At 42.4% G+C, this 22,689-nt stretch overlaps 1 protein-coding gene across 1 annotated transcript in view; it reads right to left on the reverse strand.

Moving 5' to 3' along the window:
• Positions 1–22,689, reverse strand: part of PELI3 (pellino E3 ubiquitin protein ligase family member 3) — a 265,116-nt gene that overhangs the window by 80,283 nt on the left and 162,144 nt on the right. Inside the window, exon 4 of the mRNA XM_044078219.1 lies at positions 11,417–11,518. Coding sequence (XP_043934154.1) covers positions 11,417–11,518 — 102 coding nt within the window. The remainder of the gene's footprint in view (positions 1–11,416; positions 11,519–22,689) is intronic.

Here is a 22,689-nt window from a genome sequence, read left to right on the forward strand (position 1 = left end):
CCTATAACATGTGGTTTCCTGCCGCCAATTGGTGTTCCTGAGTGACTAATTACTTGCATATCAGCTGTGCAGCTACTCCATTCGCCAATTACGCGGCAACAGTGGGGTGTAATTGAATTCTCCACTTGGGCATTGCCCATTTTCCCTACCTTCAGGGAGACGGCCTGTATTGTGTTTTATGTGTAATTGCAACTGCTATGCATAGAGACAAGTATACTTTGGATTCATGTCCCCCGTGGACTGTGTGTGACAGCTACAGTATGTGGTTCAACATGTGGGTGCACCTGTTATCCCAACGTCTGATAACGGACTATTGCAAACAAAACTTGTAACATCGCCGTTTATTCCATTATACAACGGCTGCAATTTTGCATGGCGCCTTTAATTGTGTCTCTCGCAAGGTATGTTGACGGTTCTGCAGATGTAATTGACTGACTGGATGTTTGTGCTGTTATTACAGTCTGTATTGCTATAGTTTCTAGTGTGGGGGATGTCGGTGGGTGTACGTAGCATATACAGGTTTGTGAGGCTTGCATTTCTACATATTCCATATATATGTGTGTGGGCTCCGTCCCTAATTAAAGAGCTATCAGTTAGTAGACTTATGGGATTGTACATTGGGCCGTTGTTAACTGGTTTCTATATAGTATGCAGGTGAGGTTGATACTTCCATACCTCCGGAATTGCAGTGATATGTAAAGGGATATGTCTAAATGACAGCTATCCCGTGTATTTCTGTCCCAGATATTTGCAGTCATTGCGGTTGTGTTGATAACAGAACCTCTTTGCCATGGGTTGCCACCTTTTCATATGGCCATTGTTGGACACTTGCGGGACACACAGCGGTGTTTACAGGCCAACACATAGCCATGGTCAGTACACAGGTTAGCACATACTTTTATCCTCAATACATACCTATTGTTGTGGGACTTTGGCTACTTATCATATTGCATGTAACATTTACGTTTCTTACATAAAGGCATAACTATTTAATGCAACTATTACATTATATATGGGACATATTAATGTCCTACAATCTCGGACATTTGCCCTTTGTAATGTTTTATGTCAGGACACACCTGCCCAGGGAGGGGCTGTCCCTCCTACTGTGGGACAGGTGGTAACCGTATGCCTAGGGCTAGCTATACCCACACCTACCGTAATGATCTACCTCCGAGTTGGCACTAAGAGACACATGATGCGGGGACACACACACACATTACAGTCACACGGAGACGCACATGACACCCTCAACACACACATACACAGACTACAGTTCTCACAAACACAGTTGAACACAGTACCTACGTGGACCGCAACACCGGAAGCGGTAACTAAATGTCTCTTCAAATCATCATACTATTACTCGCGGATGTATTGTTCCGGTACTGTGTTCTTTCGGTCTTTCAGCCTCGTGATTACGCATGTCGGTATGTTACACATTCCATAGTTGGCAGTATCCTATTTATTTGTACCTCCAAGGTGTTATGAATGTCGTTGACCTATCTATATATATTTGCAGATATCGCTGAATCCATATATATCAACATATATCACTCTATCGCCCTTTCTATCTATATTATATACATGTATATATGTGTACATATATATATATATATATATATATATATATATATATATATATATATATATATATCTGACGGGGAAAGTGACGGGCAAGCTACACCTTTCATTGTGTACTTGTTGGTGTATACTGTTTCCTGGACTCCGCACGTTTGTGTCTGTACCTGTCACATTACACACCTGCTGCAGGTTAGTGTTACCAGCTGTCCCACGCTGTGAGGGACAGTCCCTCTTTGGGCAGTTGTGTCCTGCAAAATATTTGTAAACATGGCAAATGTCCTGAGATTTTAGAACATACTTATTTCCTATAGTTTATGTAATAGTTGCATAAAACAGTTATTCTGTATCTGAACCACCTATATGTTATAGAAACAGAATAAGTAAGTAAACATTACAAGAATGAGCTTTTATCTAGGCAAAACAGTGAAGTTCTGATTTTCGTACTGGCCGGGTGTATGTGTCGGCCTGCAGACATCTGACGTATGTCCCACATTGGTCATTTGAAGAGGTGGCAACCCTACCATAGGTACATCTTGGCTAGTAATAGTGTTAGGTGATTCTATACAAGATTGTGTGTTCTACTCCTGGCAGTGGTCGTTTTACCCTTCAGAGCAGGCGCTATTAATACAGGGATGAATAATGCTGGTTTCACCTGTTCTGGACATCATTGACCGTGATCTGCACGATATTCGGAGAAGCTTATCCCTGTTTCGCACATATCCATATAGTCATATTTAAACGTCGCTTACCAGCAGTGGGCAATGCATATTCCCGCTAATGTGTGCTAAACATGATCTGATGACCTGCATCCGACATGCATTACTCATGCCTTCGGGATTACGTTACATCCCTTGCAGGACGTGGGACCGGGAACATGCACGACGGTCACTGCATTTAACACATGGCCATCTGGGATTTGTACACGTGTTATGTCGTTTTGTACGTGGAGTATACTACGGCTGTTACTCCATACTGCACTCACATGGGTAACTCAGTTAGTTTACATATTGATGAGTCCAGTTAATGGTATGTCCATGTGATGTTTACTGGATGTGCTCCGGCATTGGGTATGTATATCACAGTGAGCCACACACGATACTGTGCTACACCTTCAAACGACCGTAGGTGGAGCATGCTGGGGTGACGAATACCTGTCATGGGTACACCCCATGCCTTGACACAACATCTATGATTATATTATGTGGAGCCCCTCATTAACGGAGCAGGGACTCCGTGCTGAGTGTGTGCAGAACAGTGCTTACACACATGTGCTCCCACGATTGCCTCTGCTCCACTAAGCGACAGTTGGTTACTCAATGTTGTGGCGACAGCGGACACTGTTTGCCCTGTTTGGTGTATGGCCTCTGACAATCGGCCGTGTACCTACCGATGTACCTGGGAACCTATACACACAGCACCACCATATGCTGATAGGCGCATGTACTGTTCAGGTGTTGACATTCCGTGTTCCAATAGCTGTTGTGTGTACAATGTTTGAGGGCTGCCTATGTAGGATTCACACAGTGGGCCACCTATACATTACAATTTACAGGTGGTCGTGTTTGTGTGCCATCCATTTTACTGTGTGTGCAGGTGGAGAGGTGTCAGTCCGTAGGGGTATACACTGTCAGAGTATGTGCCATACGTTCCCTCTTTGCCAAGGAGTAGGCATATTGGGCATGCCTCCGTCTGCCTACTGGGGCTGGCACAGTGTGTTCATGGTCTGAATCCCTCTGTGCCTGTGATGGCCTTGGCAATTGCGGTGGGCTATGAGGGCCTTCACCATTTTGTCCCTGCTGCAGCTGTTTCCGCAGGATCATATTATGTAGCATGCCACATACTATGACGATGTGGGCACGCGTGCCTGGAGAGTACTGCAAGGCTCCACCAGATGTGTCCAAGCACCGGAACCGTGATTTCAGCATCCCGAACACATGCTCTATGATGATTCTGGTTTGTGTGTGTGCCTCATTATGGCGTTCCTGCATGGGTGTGTGTGCATTTCTGATGGGAGTCATCATCCACGGCTCCAGTGCATAGCCAGCATCCCCTACAAGGTGGCCATGTGGGATGTCCCCCCTGACAAATACCTGATACAGCTGTGAGGCATGCCAGATATGGGAGTCATGGTAGCTTCCAGGGCTGCCAGCAAACACATCCATGATAATGCCCTGGGCATTGCACACGACCTGGTAGTTGATGGAGTGGAATCCCTTGCGGTTTATGTAGTGCCTACCATGCTCACCGGGTGGTGACTTGATTTGTATGTGCGTGCAATCTATCGCACCCTGTACCTCCGGGTAGTGTGCCACATGGTGGAAGTGACGCATATTGCTGGCCAACTCCTCCTAAGTTCGGGGGAAGTATATATGCTCATTGGCATGTGGTAACATGGCATCCAGAAACTGGTGTAGTACCCTGGATGCTGATGCCTGTGAGATCCCCATTATATCTCCAGTTGGCCTTTGAAAAGTACCTGTGGCTAGTATTCGCAAGCTTACACATACCTTTGTGTCCACTGGGATGGGTTCCCCTCTGTTGTTTCTGGTTCTCAGGAGTGGCCGGCACAGCTCCACTATTTGCTGTAAGATGTCCCTGTCCACCCTGTAATGCTCTACTATCTCCAGATCATGTAGCCCCTGGTAGGTTACCCTTGGTCTGAACACTCTTCTCCTCCTCCGGGGCCTGCGGTGGTTGTCGGCATCATCCTCCACAACACCGTCAGTCTCTAACACATGCTGATGAATCACAGCTATGGCAGCTCCCAACATGTACATTTTAAAAGTTCCCCGTGCGTTTACACCTATGGTGCAGTGTTTGGGAATACACAGGTGTGTGTAGGGTGCTTTCACACATTATACTATTGTGCTGTGAACACCGATGATGTCATAGGGTGTGTATGTACGATCGTAGCTACAGGGTATCTTATGTGTTTTACTACCGGAACTACTATTGTGGTGCCTTTGGTGTTGAATTACATTTGGCTGCCGTGGATTATCTCTTGACCTTCCCTTTACATTTCTGCATGTTCCACCTACCATTTTCTGGCATGCATCCAGCAGCCTGCTTTCATTTGTACTTTCCTAGACCTGGCGTATCTTGCGTAATGTGTGCTATTGCCGGTCTACTGTCGGTTTGCTTTGCTCTGCTATGACAGATCTCCTATCTTTGCAATCTAATGCCTCCCCTCCTTTCTTTGCATTCCAATGCCTCCCCTATACTGTTTTGCAGGTTTCTGCGAGCAGACTTGTCAGCTGCCGTCGATTGGCCGCCGTGAGTTGATTGGTGTTGATTGCTCATTAGTACTCCAATTACCCTACTTTGGCATTTCCTTCTTTTCTTCCCCTGACCTTCCTATTTGTGCTATTGTTATGCGTGCATCCGCTTACTGGGTTTCGGGCACGTTTTCATCCCCGTACACATGCGCTTTTGGGCACCATGTGTGCTCTCAGCAAAACGATTCTATACGTTCCTCCCCACCCCTGTCTTGCAGCTTTGCTTAGCAACGGCCAGGCCAGATTTGCATTGCTCCAATGTGCTTACTGCTACGGTGGCACACCCCTCTGCTCATGTCATGTATCTCCTCTGAGCTACTCCTCGGTGTTATAGCGCTACGCCATATGGTACAACCTTCATCCTGCGGGCCATTTGCGATTCAGTATTATCTGCCTCATTTGCATGGCACTGACTACTAATTCATAGTTACCGCACCAAACACTGTCGCAGGCCCTTAGCAACCCTTGCACATTGGTTGTGGTGTTTCATGCCTACCATTGTGTATTATGGTGTAAACCTGATTTGTATTACATTGCGATTTTATGACATTTTTATATAATTTCTTTATGTTCCAGTTTGCGCACACATGCCCTGTGGTTGTACTGTGCGTTACTGTGGACATGACATTAAATGTTGTTTTTTAGGTGTTGTGCATCTTTTCTTATGCCATTGGCTGTGTATTTAGCCATTGGCATATGTTAACTTTGTAATACATGAGTCTGGTCCGCTTCCATAGCTCCGATGTTCTGTTTGGGAAAATGTAAACCGTGTTTTTTGGTTTACATTTTCGTGGGCTTACGCTACACCTGCACCACTTCATGAATCACTATCTGCCTTCATTTGCATGGTTCGACACTGCGCATGGGGGTGATTAGCATACCTATGCCGAGGGCTGCGCAGTTCTGGCGTACACCGGTAGTGCACGTGGTATTGGATCGTACCTGAATCGCTCGACGGCCATATTTGGCATTATTCCGCCTACGCTACGCCTGGCGCAAGTTTCATGAATCCCGGGGCATGAGTTAGAAGCTGTTATCCAGTATGTCTGAAACCCTGGGTCAAATCGATGGACAAAAACCAAGCATCTCATGCATAAGTACTACACTATCTGAGTGAAATTATCACAGTGTGATGCCTTATTGCTGCATCAAGACAGAACAGTAATGCCCTTATCACATGCTGAAGGCTTTGGTATCACAATCCTGAACCACATAATCTTTAAAATCAAAACATTGAGTCCATAATATCAAAAGACCAACATGCTGAAGACAACAATATCGAACTCCCAGACTTGCCCCCCCCCCCCCCCCCCTTAGGGCCCATGTTAGCACTCATTCCTGGGTTCACATCTCTGGTGGACCCATGTTAGCATTTGTTTCTGGGTTCACACTGCTAAGAGGATGCAATATTTGAGATTTTCAGACATTATGGTCTTCAGCATTTAGTTGCTTGATATTATAGTCTAGGGATTTTGATTTTCAAAGTTGTGTGGCTCAACACTGTGATGGTAACTCTATGCGGAAGTGCTATGTCATATACACAAAGGTCATCAAGGTCTCACGAAATGTAGAGAAGGAGCCAAATGTCAGTATGGTGGCCAAACATCAACCAGGTCTTTGCAAAGCCTGTGTCGAAGAGTCAATTTTTATTGTCCTTAAACCACCACAAAGAAAAGAGACATTAATTCTATTACTGTTGGCACAGGATTCTTGGCAAAAGATAGCTGCTAACTTGTGTGAATTTGAAGGCAAAAACTACCTTATAATTATAGTTACTATTACTATTACTCTTATGATAAGGAAATAATAGCTGTACAAACCAGGACAAGCCAGAAAATAATAACCAGGTTAAAGACCACGTTCACAAGATGTGGAGTACTTGTTGAAATGGTTACAAACAAGGGTACACAGTTTGTATCATCTAAGTTCCAACAGTTTGTTAATGACCGTGGTATTACTCATACTGCATCAAGTCCTCAATATCCTCAATCGAATGATGGAGAGAGCAGTGCAAACAGCTAAAAAAGATATTGACACAACTTGACTTTCACAGAGCTCTCATGTCATATTGAGCTACTCCACACAATGCTACAGGAGTAAACCATTCAAGTTAATGCTTGCAATGTAAATAAGGACTAACATGCCAACTTTAAATTCAAAGCCTGAGCCTGCAACTATTCTGTATTATCAGTTAAACATTTAGACCATCCAGCTAAAGCTTTTGACAAAAGGTTTTATGAAAAATGCCATTCTGTATAACCACTACCAATCCCACAACCAGGCCAACCAGTAAGCTTAAAGTTAGAGGGGGAGAAAAAGTGGGTCATATTATGTGTAGCAGTACAGAAATATAATAAACTAAGGTTCTTTGTGGTGCCAGCAGAAGGTGACTCCATAGTTAGATGAAATCGGAAGCATATCCAAGTAGTTCCTAATAAGTCTCAACATGAAATCAGTGTTTTGGGGAATAAACCTGAACTATTTGAATTGAGAATGACCAGATACACATCAGGTGAGTCTGTTCCTGTTCCTTCAAATCTGCTACCTCCACCTAATACATGAGACAAAGGTGGAAGTCCAAAATCTGTAATCAGTAATGGCAGACTGTGTAACTGTTCCTGATTTTGTTTAAACTGTTTATGCCCATTATATCTGTCTAACAGTGTGCCTTTCATAGGTTCCAGTTCCACCTGTAGTTCCAGTTCCAGTGCTGGTTGAGTGATATGCAGTAGGTGTGAAGTCAAAGTACTAGTTTGTTACCAGGACTGAAGAATATTCATGCAGTCAGATAAGTGACTATACAGGGATTTTATTTAATGGATGTTGCTGTTAACATTTCTCTCAAGATGCTGTTTCACAACAACTTACAATAATAACATTCATAAATGTTTTGTATATACATTAACAGAATCAGTGCCATTTAAATTCTAAGCACAGATTAATATATTCTAAGAACTAATTAATTGTAATCAAACTATTTAAGATACATACATTCTGTCTAATTCTAAAATACTACACTCTCTGTGTGTATATATATATATATATATATATATATATATAGACATACATACATATATATATATATATATATATATATATATATATATATATGTACAGGGTGTGTCGCATCTTTTCCATGCACAAATAAATATATGCTCAAACGTCTTATAACAATGTAGCCCAAATTATACAAAAAAAAAACACGGTATCAGCACAGAGTATTATCTTTATATTTTTCTAATGAAAAAAGACAATTTAGACCAAAATGTATAATTAATACATTAAAGTTTAGATCTCATATTAATAATATTAATTTCATTTTTGAACAATAGTTGTTATATTCAAAAATTCAGAAAAAAGAGCTGTAACAGCTAATTTTTCACTACTTTTCAGTTATTGCTTTATGAGCAACTGATAAAAGACCCCAATACAGCTGCACAACAGAGTTATGGCTTTAACTAAAACTAAATATTTGGTTAATCAAAATTTATTCAATCACAGTGATTGAAAAATTACTTGAAAATGTTGTCCAAAATTCTATTATCATACCACAGTCATAAAAAATGTGTTACCCATCAGCTGAGAACTCTTGAATTACATCTACATAAGTAAATATTATCATTGTTATTTATTTTCTCAATTTTATGAGAAATAAGTTCCATAAATACATTTTTTAGCTGAAGCTAATATTATAGTCTTATCTATGTCCAAAAAATGGATGGTAAGTTTGATTTAAACAGTTCCAATAACAATCTGATATAAATAATTCATTAAAAAGCACGATTTTACATACCTAGGATAAAACTGAAGCAGCGCTTGGCTCATTTAGTAATGTAAATAAAATAAAGCTGAAAATGAAAGGATGGTCTTTTATTCCACTGAATTCATACTTTTAGTTGAAACAAACAGACACACAGTTGACTGAATGCTTTCGCCAAGCATTACATCTAAAAAGACATCTTCGGAGTCAAATGTAGTAGTGCAAGCACCATCTTTTCATGTTGAGCTTTGGGCTGCAGCTTTATTTTTTTTCATTTAGTAATGTAGTTTTTATATGTTTTAATAACACTGGGTACATTTTTACTTAAGCAAAGCAAAAAAGAGACATCCAAACCACTTCAACAAAAACTATTTATTAAAGTTGCAAAGTTTTCAATTTTCTTTTGGAGTGGTTTGGATAGTTTTGTTTTATTTTTCTGGCTTGATAGCAACATTGGAGAGCAATCCTTTTCAGTTGCAAACGATTATATTTTAGGTTGATAGATCTTTACTTCTAGTTCATACACATTTTGTATCTTAAAAATATGAACTGCCCAATGCTCTGTATTAATAACAAGTATTTAGTAAGTACTCCATATGTAAAGACAATGTTGTAAATTGTTATAACTGTAATTCCTTTTAAACACTTAAGCCAATATGATGAACCATCAAACTTCAGTTCTAACATTTTAGTAAAATTACTGAATAACCGCCTTCAATAAATTTAGGTGCAAAGAAGATTGGAAATGTACAAAAAAAGCATTTTAATGCTCAGCACTGTTCTATATATTTAAAAAAATATACTATAATGTTTATATACTTACAACTAGTACAACAATAAAATACATGTAATTATTTAATATTCACAGGATTTTACTTTCTATAAAGTTTATATTTTGATTTGACACTTTAAATATTTTATCATCACATACATACATGTGTATTACTTTTCATTTCTGCAGTACAGTTTGTGTTGAAACAGTTAAGTATTCTCTGGAATGTGGATACCATAGTGTTAAGAATATATATCCAGAAAAACTAAAACAGTTAAGTGTTATTTGAAATGTGGATACCACAGCATAAGAATCTATATCCAGAAAATATCTCTCTCCATTCTCCCATGATCTATTATGATACTCAAATGCAATTCTGAATTTAATTGGATGCGAAGGGAAGTTATGAACATGCTTAATTATTTAATATGAATTTACATGACATTATTGATGTAGTTTGAGGCAGCTAAAACTCTCTGTGCATTGCAAAGAATTATGATTGGGTCTCTAGTCATAATGTTCACAAATGTAGTCACAACATAGATTTAAAAAAAATTCCTCTCAAACTTCACCAACAAGGTGAATTTCCTGAATTCATTTCACACACACATTTAATAAACTGGTTTTAAGTGTGACCTGGTCATACTTCTCTACATAGTGTGTGAGAACAACATAAATGTGAAAAATGTGAACTACCGTCCTATACAGAGATCCTAGCAAAATGTGAGTTTTATTGACTTGACATGTTAGTTTTTTAAACATCAACATCTGAGGGTTATCTGTAACTCATACATGTATAATTTCAGTGTCCCATTTAAATAACGGAAAGCATTAATGAAGAAAGCTACCATTTCAAATAAAGTGAACAAGTCGCTTCTGCAAACAGGTACATTGTGAACAACAGAAACAGCGGGTGAATGGATCATATGCTAAGTATGCATGTCTACAGTGGGTGTAGTCACCTGCTTTACCAGTTCTGAAAAAGTGGTAAGATTCCCTGGAGGGAGGTCGTGGCTTTACTCTTTAAAACCTGGTATGAATTACCTGTTAAAGAGAGGAGGCAGCTGTGAAATTGTCCCTGATAAAGCATTATGATAAATTTAGAAAACACTTATCTAAGCGCAAGTCCAACCAGAGAATACATTTATTAGCTCAAACATTTCTTCCATAAACATAAAGGGCTTTATCAGAATCTGAATCATACAAACTTTTTGCAAAGATTTAATGTATTTTTTTACTAGGAAAACAAAATGTTATTTGTACATTTATTAGAGTTTATTTTAAGGCTGATACTAGGGCAACATGATTTAACTTCTTACAGATGCCTGCTTGCTTAAATTGCACTGAACACTATAATCAGCTGGCATGCTCTTAGATCACGAGTGTTTTTAGCTTTTAAATATAAGTATTTGTTTCATGATTCAGACTCAGATGAAGTCCTTTATGTTTATTTATGAAAACAGTTAATCTAACAAATTTATTCTCTGGTTGGTCTTATGCTCAGATTTGTGAGTTTTGCTTTTATCTGGATGAGAGTTTGCAAGTGCCTGACTGTTATTATTTAGCATGCTAATTTTTTTTAACCTGATTAGGCTTACTTAAAAAAATTGGACCTGAAATGCTAGAAGAAGTGGTAGAGGTGGTAATTTTTAGCTATGTTTTGGATATACTGTAAGCAATATACTTGTTTTACAAACTGCAACCCATATCACTTAGTGCTGAAATGTCAGGCCTAGGGATGCATAGTGAGCAATACTTATCCTTACTTTATTATTCTGGTTTTGGTCAGGATAAATGTTCCTAGGACTGTGATCAGGCTGGGTACCCTTCACCCAAATAATGAGAAATACAGCTGCTTAGGTGGGCTTAAGGCTTACTGCAGACTATATATTTAAGGTAACAAAGATACAGTAAGTCAGCCCAGACAGAGAGTGGATTTTCCAAAACAGAATTGCATCCAAGCAGATTTTATTAGTGGTTCTCCGTATCTTTGATTAGCAAGCTTAACTTCAGTTATCAACTTACCTGGAACATATCTGTGGTGCTGTCATGAGTGTATTCTACAATGACTGAGTGACTCCGAGAGAGAGTAAAAGAGATACTGTGCTGTCCTTTGTTACTCAGGGCCTAGAGCAGAGAAAAGAAAAGTGGGAAAACACAATCTGAAACAAGACTGAGAAAAATACATTTTAAAAAATGTATATACTATTGCACTGGTTTAGCTCTTATTTTCTTGCAGAATTAGCTTAGTTTATGTCCTCCCTGTGGCCACGTGGGTTTCCTCCAGGTGCTCTGGTTTCCTCCCACATGCCAAAGACATGCTGTAGGTGGATTGGACACTCCAAATTGGCCCTAGGTGTGAGTGTGTGTGTGCATGTGCCTTCACTGCCAATCATGAGTGGAGAGGTGATTCGCTGTGGAGACCCTAACAGGGAAAAAGCCGAAAGAAGTAAATCCAAAGCATGAGGCATAACTTGCTTGTGTGTGTGTGTGTGTGTGTGTGTGTGTGTGTGTGTGTGTGTGTGTGTGTGTGTGTGTGTGTGTCTATGTGTTTGTGAGTGTTGGTAGCACAATATAATGTATTGCAAATTAAAAGTCATCATCTTTATTGTGTCAACAGTACATCAGAACAGGGTTTAAACAGAAAATGTGATGTCACTAAAAGGCCTAGCAGTTCTGCTGGTCTAATTACTGCCTGTGGACGACAGATGGATTGTTGTGGGCGCATTATCTCCTTTCTGTTTCCAGTGATTCCAATCCACCTACGGTATTCTGTCTAAAGCCTATCTTTGACATAGTAACAGCCTCACTACTGATTAACCTATTCCAGTGATCTGCCATCATCCCTACATGAAAAACATCTCCTTGTACTTCTTCTGAACGCAAGCTAATTATAAACCACCCACTGGCCTGCACTATACCTGGCACTGCTGCAGCACTTGCAGCGAGTAACTGGTTACTATCCACGTTGTTCATCCCATGGACTGTCGCAGTGCCTTACACTAGTAGTGTACAGCAACAGTTGTCATTATTCAGTCCATGCATTACCACCCCAGCCTTGCCCTGAGTATCTAGCAGTCACCCACATCACTTCTTCTGAACAGCATTACCTTCTGCTTTACTCTGGGATTCTAGCACCAACACACATCATTTATTCCTTGCATTATACCCTCTACTTCATATCTCCTCTATAGCAGCTATCCACAGCATCCATTCTTTACATCCTATCCTCGTGTTTTATTTTTATAGTCAATTTGATATTGATATCCTTCAGTTCACAATCAAGTCCCACATTCTCATTTAGTCTCTATCATTTACATCCTGCATGTTAACAGTTTAAGCCCTTCTTTTGTACATTAGCAGCATTGTTCCCTTTTCTGAATCAGTTATGGTTTGCCCACATCCATTCCTAGGCATGGTCTCCACACTGGTAAGCAGTATCCCGGAAACTACATCATCATTATAATTATTAGCATGGATTTCTGACAGGCTGCATACTTTTGAACAACAGGATAAAAAACACTTCATCCCCCACACACACACATGCAAAGGGTAAGAGCTAAGGTATGGGATTAACAGGTAAGATAAAGCAGTTTAAGTCTGTTGGAGAAAAAGCAAGGAGAACACAGTAATTGGTAGACAATTTATATGTGACAATTTATATTGGTTCAAGTGTATTTGGTGAGGCAGTTTTCCTTCAGGTGCATAATTTGAAACTGCATTTCTTTCCTTAATAGTGTTTGCTCAATGTTCTCTTTTGCTTTTTGCCCTAATGATTAGCATCATATTTCTATGTAGCAGCCACACTGACGTTCTTCATTTTTTTTTTTTTTTTTTAACCTTTTGACTCTTCCTGCATCCCTTGCCCATAACTCTGAGAGCTACATCTTTTGTGCATTCTATTAGCTTTTTTATGGAAGCAATGCATCTTATTGCCCCCTTAATCATCAAAAGGGAGAATGCATAGAAAATGTGTCTCTTTCCTCAGTCGTAGTGCGACCTTGGTATATGTAAGTAAGGGAGGACTCAATTCCCACAGTGATGGTGCAGGGGACATATCTTACAGCAGAAAAATTCCTGGGTCTACTGCTTTGACAGGAGGTACTTTTGATGGTGTTGTTTTGAATGAGTTAGCACCCAAGTTGTGTGGTAGCCTTATTTACTCCTTGAGGTTGTCTCCAGTCCCCTAACTCAGTTTTTACAGTTTCTCTCCATTCATGATAATCCACTTTCCCATAATTCTGTATCATCAACTTTGTCCTTGGGCCTTACTGTTCACACCCAGTCTAATACCACATAGTGACATGAGTACTGTTGGCTAACAGCACATACACTTAGGCATTCTTTTTTTTAACACCTTTATTGAATTATCACTTGTGACATAGCAAATGTACATTTAAATAAAAGTAATCAAACTGTATTAACAAGTTCAAGTTTACAAACATTATACTTCACATATATTGCTATATATCATACAACCTATGCAACATTACATACATTATTCAACTCCTGCCTTTTTTAAACAAGAAACATCTTTATTAAACAAGAAGTTATGTACTCACCATAACGTTCGATGTATGTAGTCCATCTCGCCTCACATTCTTACCCGTGGGTTCGGAGCTGAATATCGGCGCCGACTCGGCCGATTTTACTAGCTCGAAGTCTTTCATTGGCTGGGCTAAGCAGGTATTCCATGGTGCACTGCTCCATATCCCCAGATCTAATTTGCTGCAAAACTCATTTGCACTCCATGCACACATCACATCCAGGTAAAGAATAAGCTAAGCAAGGGAACTCTGCAGATAACAACCTAACCTCCAAATCCTTCAGGAAGGGGGAAGGTGGGAGGGTAAGTAAGAATGTGAGGTGAGATGGACTACATACATCGAACGTTATGGTGAGTACATAACTTCTTGATGTTATGTAGTCCTATCTTACCTACATTCTTACCTGTGGGACAGCGTCCCTAGCACCTACATCCTGGGTGGCTCATAGGAAAATACTCCTGAGAACTGTGGAGCCAAAGGAAGACCTGCCCCTGGAGACCACGTCCAATTTGTAATGAGAAACAAATGTGTGAGGAGAAGCCCAAGTAGCTGCAGTACATATATCATCCATTGATAATCTGGCTTGATAGGCTGTGGAAGTGGAAACAGCCGAGTAGAGTGAGCCTTGACCGGCAATGGCAGATCTTTACCTCCTACTTGATAGATGAAAGATATACAACTAGATATCCATCTAGACAGTGTATCCCTGGAGACCGGGGAACCCCTTCGGTTTTCCAAAAAGGAAACAAAAAGTTGGTCAGAGTTCCGGATATCTTTTGTTTGGTGTAGATAGAAGTGTAATTGTCTATGTACATCCAACTGATGGAATCTACATTCTGCCTTGTTGGAAAAGTGGGGAAAGAAGACAGGCAGCTCAATGGATTGATTTAGGTCAGACACGGAAGCCACTTTAGGAAGGAACGAAGGGTTTGGTCTGAGAGAGAGACCCTGTCTTTATGGAAGATTAAATATGGAGGCTTGATAGAGAGGGCCTGAATTTCTGAAACTCGCCTTGCTGAAGTGATTGCTGTTAAGAAGGCTATTTTCCAGGTCAAGAATTTCAATTCGCAGGTAACTGCAGGCTCGAAAGGTGGTAGAGTAAGGGCTTGCAGAACAAAATTGAGATCCCAGGGCATGATAGGTTCGGACACTGGGGGACGGAGCAACAGAGTTCCCTTCAGGAACGCCTTGCATAGTCTATGCGCCATGAGACTAGGCTCATGCGCTACGTGGAAATTAGAGATCGCTGCCAGCTGAACTTTGATGGTGGCTGATGCAGAACCCTGATGAAAAACCATGGACAAAAACACCAGTACTGAATCTATTGGAGCTGTGTAAGGATCAATGCCTCTGGTATGTGCCCAAATAGAAAACCTTTTCCATTTGCTAGAATAAATCTTGCTAGTAGATGGTTTAAGAGAGGACGATAATATGTGAACCACTTCTGGTGAGAAATCATGAAGTCTGACTAACAATGGAAGTGGAGCAGCCAGGCTGTCAACCGGAGGGTCATCAGGGAGGGGTGGAACTGTCCCGACATATGTGTCAGTAAATCTGGTTGAGGATCCAAGGCCCAAGGAGTATCCACAATGAATTGCTGAAGAAAGGGGAACCAAACTTGGCAAGGCCAGTGTGAAGCAATCAGAATGATTCTGCTTCCCGAGGATTGCACTTTCTGAATCACCTTTGACAGCAGGGGAAACAGAGGGAAAGCATAAAGCAGACCGGAGGGCCAATCGTGAACCAGAGTGTCCCTGGGTGACTCCCCCTGTGGGGGGATCAGCGTGAAGTAGTTGCTGCATTTCGCATTGAGAGGGCTGGCAAAAAGGTTGCAGCAAGGCTGACCCCATCTGCTGAAGATTCGCTCTGCAACCAGGCAATTCAGGGACCACTCGTAAGGCATCAGAATAGCTCTGCTTAGCCTGTCCGCAATTACGTTGGACTTCCCCTGAATGTGCGTTGCCACCAGAAACCGTTGGGAAGTTACTGCCCAATGCCACACTTGCATGGCCTCTCTGCACAGAGGGTAAGACCTGGTTCCCCCTTGCTTGTTTAGATACCACACTACTGACATGTTGTCTGAGTGTATCGCAATTGTCCCTAGAGGGAGAACACTCTGAAGTGCCTGCAACACAAGTAGCACTGCTCTCATCTCTAGGACATTTATATGCAGATGTATCTCGTGTTCTTGCCACGTGCCTTGGACTGTCCTGCCAAGATAATGCCCCCCCACCCCATCTGGGAGGCATCCGTGGTCACCGTGGCAACTGGGATGGGTGGAACGAAGGGCTTCCCGCCATCCAAATTGTTGGTGCACAGCCACCAACCGAGGTCCTGCTTGCATCTGTCGGTGAGCAAGATGGGATGAGACAGTGGAAGTCTTTGGAGAGACCACTGAACAAAGAGGAGCCATTGGAGAATTCTCATGTGTAATCTCGCTAGAGGAACCAACATGATTGTTGCTGCCATGGTCCCTAGGAGCTGGAGAACCCATCTTGCCTTCACTTGTCTCAGGGGCATCAGCATGTGTATCTGTTGTTGGAAAGACTCTGATCCTTTCCTGCGGTAAATATGCTCGCTTTCGAATGGTGTCTAATTCTGCTCCTATAACAGTGACACGCTACGAGCAATAAGGCAGATTTTCCCCAATTTATTGTTATGCCAAACTGGTGACACAGATTGATGGTAGCATCCCTGGTTTGAACTAGTTGATGCCTGGTGGGAGCAGTAAGGAGCCAGTCGTCCAGATACGGGAACACCTGGAATCCCTGATGTCTCAAGTGAGCCGTCACCACCGCCATACACTTGGTGAACACCCTGGGGGCTGTGGTGAGACCAAAGGGCAGGGCTCGAAACTGGAAATGACTGGCTCCCAGCCGGAAGCGTAGGTGACTCCTGGATGCTCTGTCCATTTTCACATGGTAGTAAGCATCCTTGAGGTCGATGGAGCACATTCATATCTCCTCTCCCAACAATGGGAGAATCGATTGTAGTGTGACCATACGGAACTTGGACTTGTGTACGTAGTTGTTCAGTTGGCTGAGATCTAGAATGGGTCTCAGGTCCCCTGTTCTTTTCGGCACCAAAAAGAATCTTGAGTAAGTTCATAATCCGATTTGGTCTGAGGGGACACGCTGGATGGCTCCTTTTCCTAGTAGCTGTGAGACATCTGAGGCTGCTTGATCCCATTGACTGGGTGGTACGTCTGGGATTTTTCTGATTGGCGGGGGTTCTGATGAGAATGGAATGAGGTAACCTCCGGAGATTATCCGTAATACCCATCGGTCCTGGGTAATGCTTTCCCAGGCTTCCGGATATAAGGAAATTCGACCCTCGACTGGCTCCGGATAAGCGCAGTCGGGCACACCCTCAGGAACGAGAGTATGGAGAGCCACAAAAGGAGTCGCGGTCTCCCGAATTGCGGGGGCCCCCTCTGCCTCTGGGGCAACGTCTCCCTGAATAACCCCCCCTCCTCTGCTTCTGGAAGGGGGTTCACCTTGTGCGGCAGGAAAAAAACTCTGTGATTTCTTGAACCACATCTCCCCCCCCCGCTGGGCCTTGGGATAAGGCCTAGAAGGAAGGGAAAAATGCACCCCTAGGGCAGACAGGTTCTTTCCCTCTTGCTCGCACCTGGTGAGGGTGTCTTTCACTTTGGTCCCAAACAAAGAGGAACCATTAAAGGGGGCGTCAGTGAAGGAAGACTTGAAGGCCTCCGCAAAGTGACACAGGCGCAGCCAGGCTTGCCTTCTAAGGGTGACCCCTGAGCTTGCTGCCCTACTCGCTCCCTCGGCTGCATACGAAATGAGCCGCATGGATGAGTTAACAATGGAGTTGAGGGTAGAGACCAGGGCGTTAACCGTCTGAGCCACCGCTTCAGGGACGTTACTCGCAAGAGTATCCCCTAACTCTTTGAGGAGATCTCTCTGGAGCCGAGTGAAATAAGACAGATAATTCAGGGACCGTAATGTAAAGGTCGCTGACAAGAGGGTACACTTCCCGTACCGATCCATGGTCCTAGACTCCTTGTTAGGAGGATGGACGGATGAAGAAGACTCTGCTACTTCCTTCTGAGTGGCTGCCGCCACCACCATGGCATCTACAGGGACTCCTTTAGACAAAAACTCTTTGCCCTGGGGGCCGGAAAGAAACTTGGGACGCCTGGGCACGAGCTCCACAGAATCAGGGTTCTCCCACACTCTTTGACAGATCAGGTCAAGGAGTTCGTCGAAGGGTGGAGACACCCAGGAGGCGGAGGGCTGAGCACCAAATGCCTTAAGGAATACGGACTCCTCCTCAGAATGGGCTTTGGAAGGCCAGTCACCTCTTTGTTTCAGTAGCTCCAGGATATCGGAGAAGGAAACATCATCAGAGGATGACTTGGGGGACCCCTCTGATTCCTCGAGGTCAGTATCAGAGGTGAGGGACTCATCCTGGGAGTCTATGTGCTTCCTCTTGCACGCTTTCTTTCTGGGGGGCTCCTCAGGCACGAACTCTGAGGGACCCTCAGAAATTTGGGGACCACTCGTGGGGGTATCCTTAGGCCCTGGTGCTCTGTTGTCCATGGATAGGTGGTGATCAGAAGCTCTCACCGGAGTGGTGGGGGACAGAGTGTCCGACCCGCCTGATGTAGCTGACGATGTGGCCAGCGCGGTCCGTATAGCCTTGAAGGCCGGCACCCGAAGCCAAGGAGCGACCAGTGTCCGAGGCCATGATGGGGGTCGAAGTTCCCCGAGCCGATGCACCGACAGGGAGGCTCGGAACCGAAATAAGCCCCGAGATGTCCCCCTCGGGCCCGACCGAAGAATCCCGAGTCCTGAACCCCAAGGACTAAGCCAATGGGGTCGGAGCCGATGCCGGTACTGAAGGAGCCGAGTGGGGCATCGCAGCCGGCCTAGAAACATCACACCGCGCGGAACACTCCGGCTCCGAAGACAGAGATGCGCTCGGAGGAGGAATGATCGAAGATGGGGTCGGGATGGGCTCCGGAGCCGACTGGGTCGGAGCCGAAAACAATTTTGCCAAAAACGGTGACTGGAGGAGCCTCTGAACCACCCTATCAACATCCACATCCGAAAGGGTCCTGGAGGATTTGGAGGACAGGGATGGAGAATGAGATCTCCTCTCAGGAGAAGCTGGTCTGAGACTGGGCGATCGGCTCCTAGGAGGTTCCAATACAATTGGAGCCGACGCCGGTTCCGCCAATACCGATCCTTCCTGCGGCCCCGAGGACAGTGGAGCCGAGGAGGTCGATGCAGTGTTTTAGATTTTCTCCGGGGGCTCCGATGAAGCTGACGGAGCTGGAGACCTCTTTTTTGACTTGCCAGATTTTGACTTACCACTGGAAGCCGAATCCATAGCCTCTTCAAAGAAGGGTTTTAATAGTCCCTTTAAGATTAGCTTATTCTTTCTCTCTTGGAGAACTCTAGGGCTAAACGCATGACAAAAACTGCAGGATTCCTGCAGATGGGTGGCTCCTAAGCAGTAGACACAAATGGAATGCCCATCGGTAATGGACATTTTGTACCCACATTTAGAGCACGTTTTAAAACCCAAAGGTTTGTGCTCCTTGGTATCCTTAGACACAACTACTATGCCCACAACGCAAAACCAAGTCTGAAACAATGCACAGGCGTTCACTCTATAAAGGTGGGAACGGCGCTACAGTAACCAACACTAAAACAGTGACCAAACACACACAGAAAAAGGAAATACAAACTCTGAACTAGGAATTGAAAAAGCACAAGGAAACAGGAGCCAAACCTCTAAGTTAAACGGTCTGGACCGTACTCACACAGAAGACAACAGAGGAGAACTAGGCCCTCTAACTGAAAAGGGCCTAGCCAGAGGGAACAGTCAGTGGGATACCACACAACAATCACACAATCACAATATTTTTATACCAACTCAGACAAACTTAGACAACTAGCTATGAAAATAGCTTTTGATAGAAATCCAAACTTTTCTTAAGACAAGAAAAAGAGGGTACTTAGCCACAACCAAGCGAGACCACGTCCGAGCTACACGAGCGGCAAACGAGATCTGGGGATATGGAGCAGTGCACCATAGGATACCTGCTTAGCCCAGCCAATGAAAGACTTCGAGCTAGTAAAATCGGCCGAGTCGGAGCCGATATTCGGCTCCAAACCCACGGGTAAGAATGTAGGCGAGATAGGACTACATAACATCCATCACTTATGACACAAGCAATCGTACATTTATATAAATCAAAACAAACCACACCAACACAATCCTAGTTGCAAGCATTTTACATCATAAACCATACTAAAGCACTTCCATTTGCAAACATTATACATCACTTATAACCTACCCAATCATTTTCAGTCAAACATTACACAGTTCATTTAAGTCCTGCCTACTTTTAAACATCATTCCTCCCCTGTATGTATTGTTCTCACAATTCACATTTTTTCCTACACAGTTTGCCCCTACCTTTTTCTAAAGGTCTCAGTTCCAGCTGTTTTACCTCTGTTACTATATTCACTACTTCTAGTATAGTTGATTTAGAGTTTGATTTCCATTTTCTAGTAATTGCTTTTATGGCAGCCACCATAATGAGACACAGCAAGGCCTTACCATGACTAGGCAATTCTGATTCTGTATCACAGCTCAGAAAAATCACCTCCCTCGTCACACCAATCTGCCCACCCAGCATCTCCAATATTACATCCCTCAGGGAATCCTTAAAGTCCGCTAACCCACCGCACTTCCAGAAAATATGTTCCCTATCACCTCTTTCTTCCCCATCACACCTCCAACATTTGCTGTCTACCTGAAGAAAAATTCTCTGGAGTCTACTTGGGGTATAAAAATATCTATGTAAACATTTCCAAGCAAAAATCCTAAATCTTCTAGATTTTGTTGCATATTTGGGAGACAAATATATATCCTCCCATTAATTCTTTGTTAATTGCTTATCCAATCTCTCTTCCCAATACTTTCTAACCTCCTCTGATCGATTTTTACAGTTATCATGCAATATTTTACATGCTCTTCTAATTATTCCTTTTTTAATGGTAGCTTCTATTCTAAATTATACTAAAAACTCTACCAGTACTGGTCTTTCGTTTAGGACCTCACTATTTCTTTCTCTTTGGCTATACTCTGATATCAATCCTTGATAGGCAAGGCAATCTCTAGCCTGCAGTCCAAATAAATTCTTGGCATCTTCTCATGCTACCATCTTTCCCTCTCTAGTTATTCACTCCAAATAACTTGGTTCCTTTGCCAGTTTTCTCCAATAAATTTCAGCTCCTCTTGCCAACTGTCTATATCCCTAATTGCAGTCATCCCTATCAGTAGAATCTCCTTTCTCAATTGCCGTGTTGGCTTAGTTCTTAGGATACTTTCTGCTACTTTATAGATATACTATTCTGTATGATTATTGTTATTCTCCTTAAAGGCCTACATCCAAAATCTCAGTCTCTCCATTTTTCTTGAGCTTCCCCCGTTTCATCATCCCTTTCCACTTTGAATTATACTTTTCTGCTTGTGCTATGTATAGGAGCCTTAACTGGGTAGCACTGAAATACCCATCCACCCTGTTCTACTGGAAGAATCAGCTTATCCCACTTGACTACTGCCATCTTCCCCCTCCCAGATAAAGTCCTTCAGCTCTTTATTATATGCCTGACGTGTATAGGACTAATGGGACTAAAACATTTAACTGCTTGTATCTTACTATCCATGTCCATATAACAAAGCTTCCATTTTCTTAGTTTTTATATTATCTTTTGTTTTGTCTCCTCCCACATATCCTTACCTGCCACACCAGAAACATTTTTAATCCATACTCATAAATACTTCATTTTATCATGTCCCCATAAATATGGATATTGCTTAACTAATTTATATGTGGTTACGTAAGTTACCTCTATTGCCTTTGTTTTAATTTCATTAATTCTGTATCATGAAAAGATTTAAAACAGTCTCAAAATGTTTCACATCACTGTAATGTCTCTTTCTGTTTTGTCAGGTATAAAATAATATCATCTGCAAATACAGCCAGCTTTTTTGACTACCATACCAATTATATTCTTGAATTTCTGAGTCCCTTATTTTGTCAATGTTTGAAATATAATGCAAATAAAGGGAAAGAGGACACTCCTGTCTGGTTCCTCTATTCAACAACAAAATATCAGAGAGGAACCCACCCATTTTAATTTTCATCTCTAATCCCTCATATATCCTCCTAATGAACCTTAAATGTTTTTCAGGAAATGCAAATGCTTCCATTGCCCTGCTCATAAAGTCCCAGCTTACTCTGTCAAATGCATTCTCTTCATCAAGACCCACCAACACCAATGGTATTTCCTTACATTTTGCTTCCCACTGGATCATCAATATTCTGTTAATGTTGTCAAATGTTTGCCTACCTTCCACAGAACTGCACTGATCCATATCTATCAATGTTGGGATTACTTTTACCATTCTTTTAGCCATTACAGACATGAAGACTTTATAATCATGGTTTAGTATTGCAATGGGCCTGTATGAAGCTGGATCTGATGGGTCTTTACCCTCTTTAGGTATTACAGCTACCCCTGCTTTCTTACAGGATGTTGGTATTTCTCATCCTCTTAAAATACTTTTAAACAAAACCTTCCAGATCTTATCATTTTTTTTCCTTCCTAGTTTCCAAACTTCCACAGGAATTCCATTTATTCCTGGAGACTTTCCTGCAGATTGGTTATATATCACCAATTTTATCTCATTTCCTCGTAGCCTAACTAT

This window comes from Protopterus annectens, chromosome 7.part0 (assembly GCF_019279795.1).
Source record: "Protopterus annectens isolate FY-2018-M chromosome 7.part0, PAN1.0, whole genome shotgun sequence".
In the NCBI taxonomy this organism is placed as follows: Eukaryota; Metazoa; Chordata; order Ceratodontiformes; family Protopteridae; genus Protopterus; species Protopterus annectens.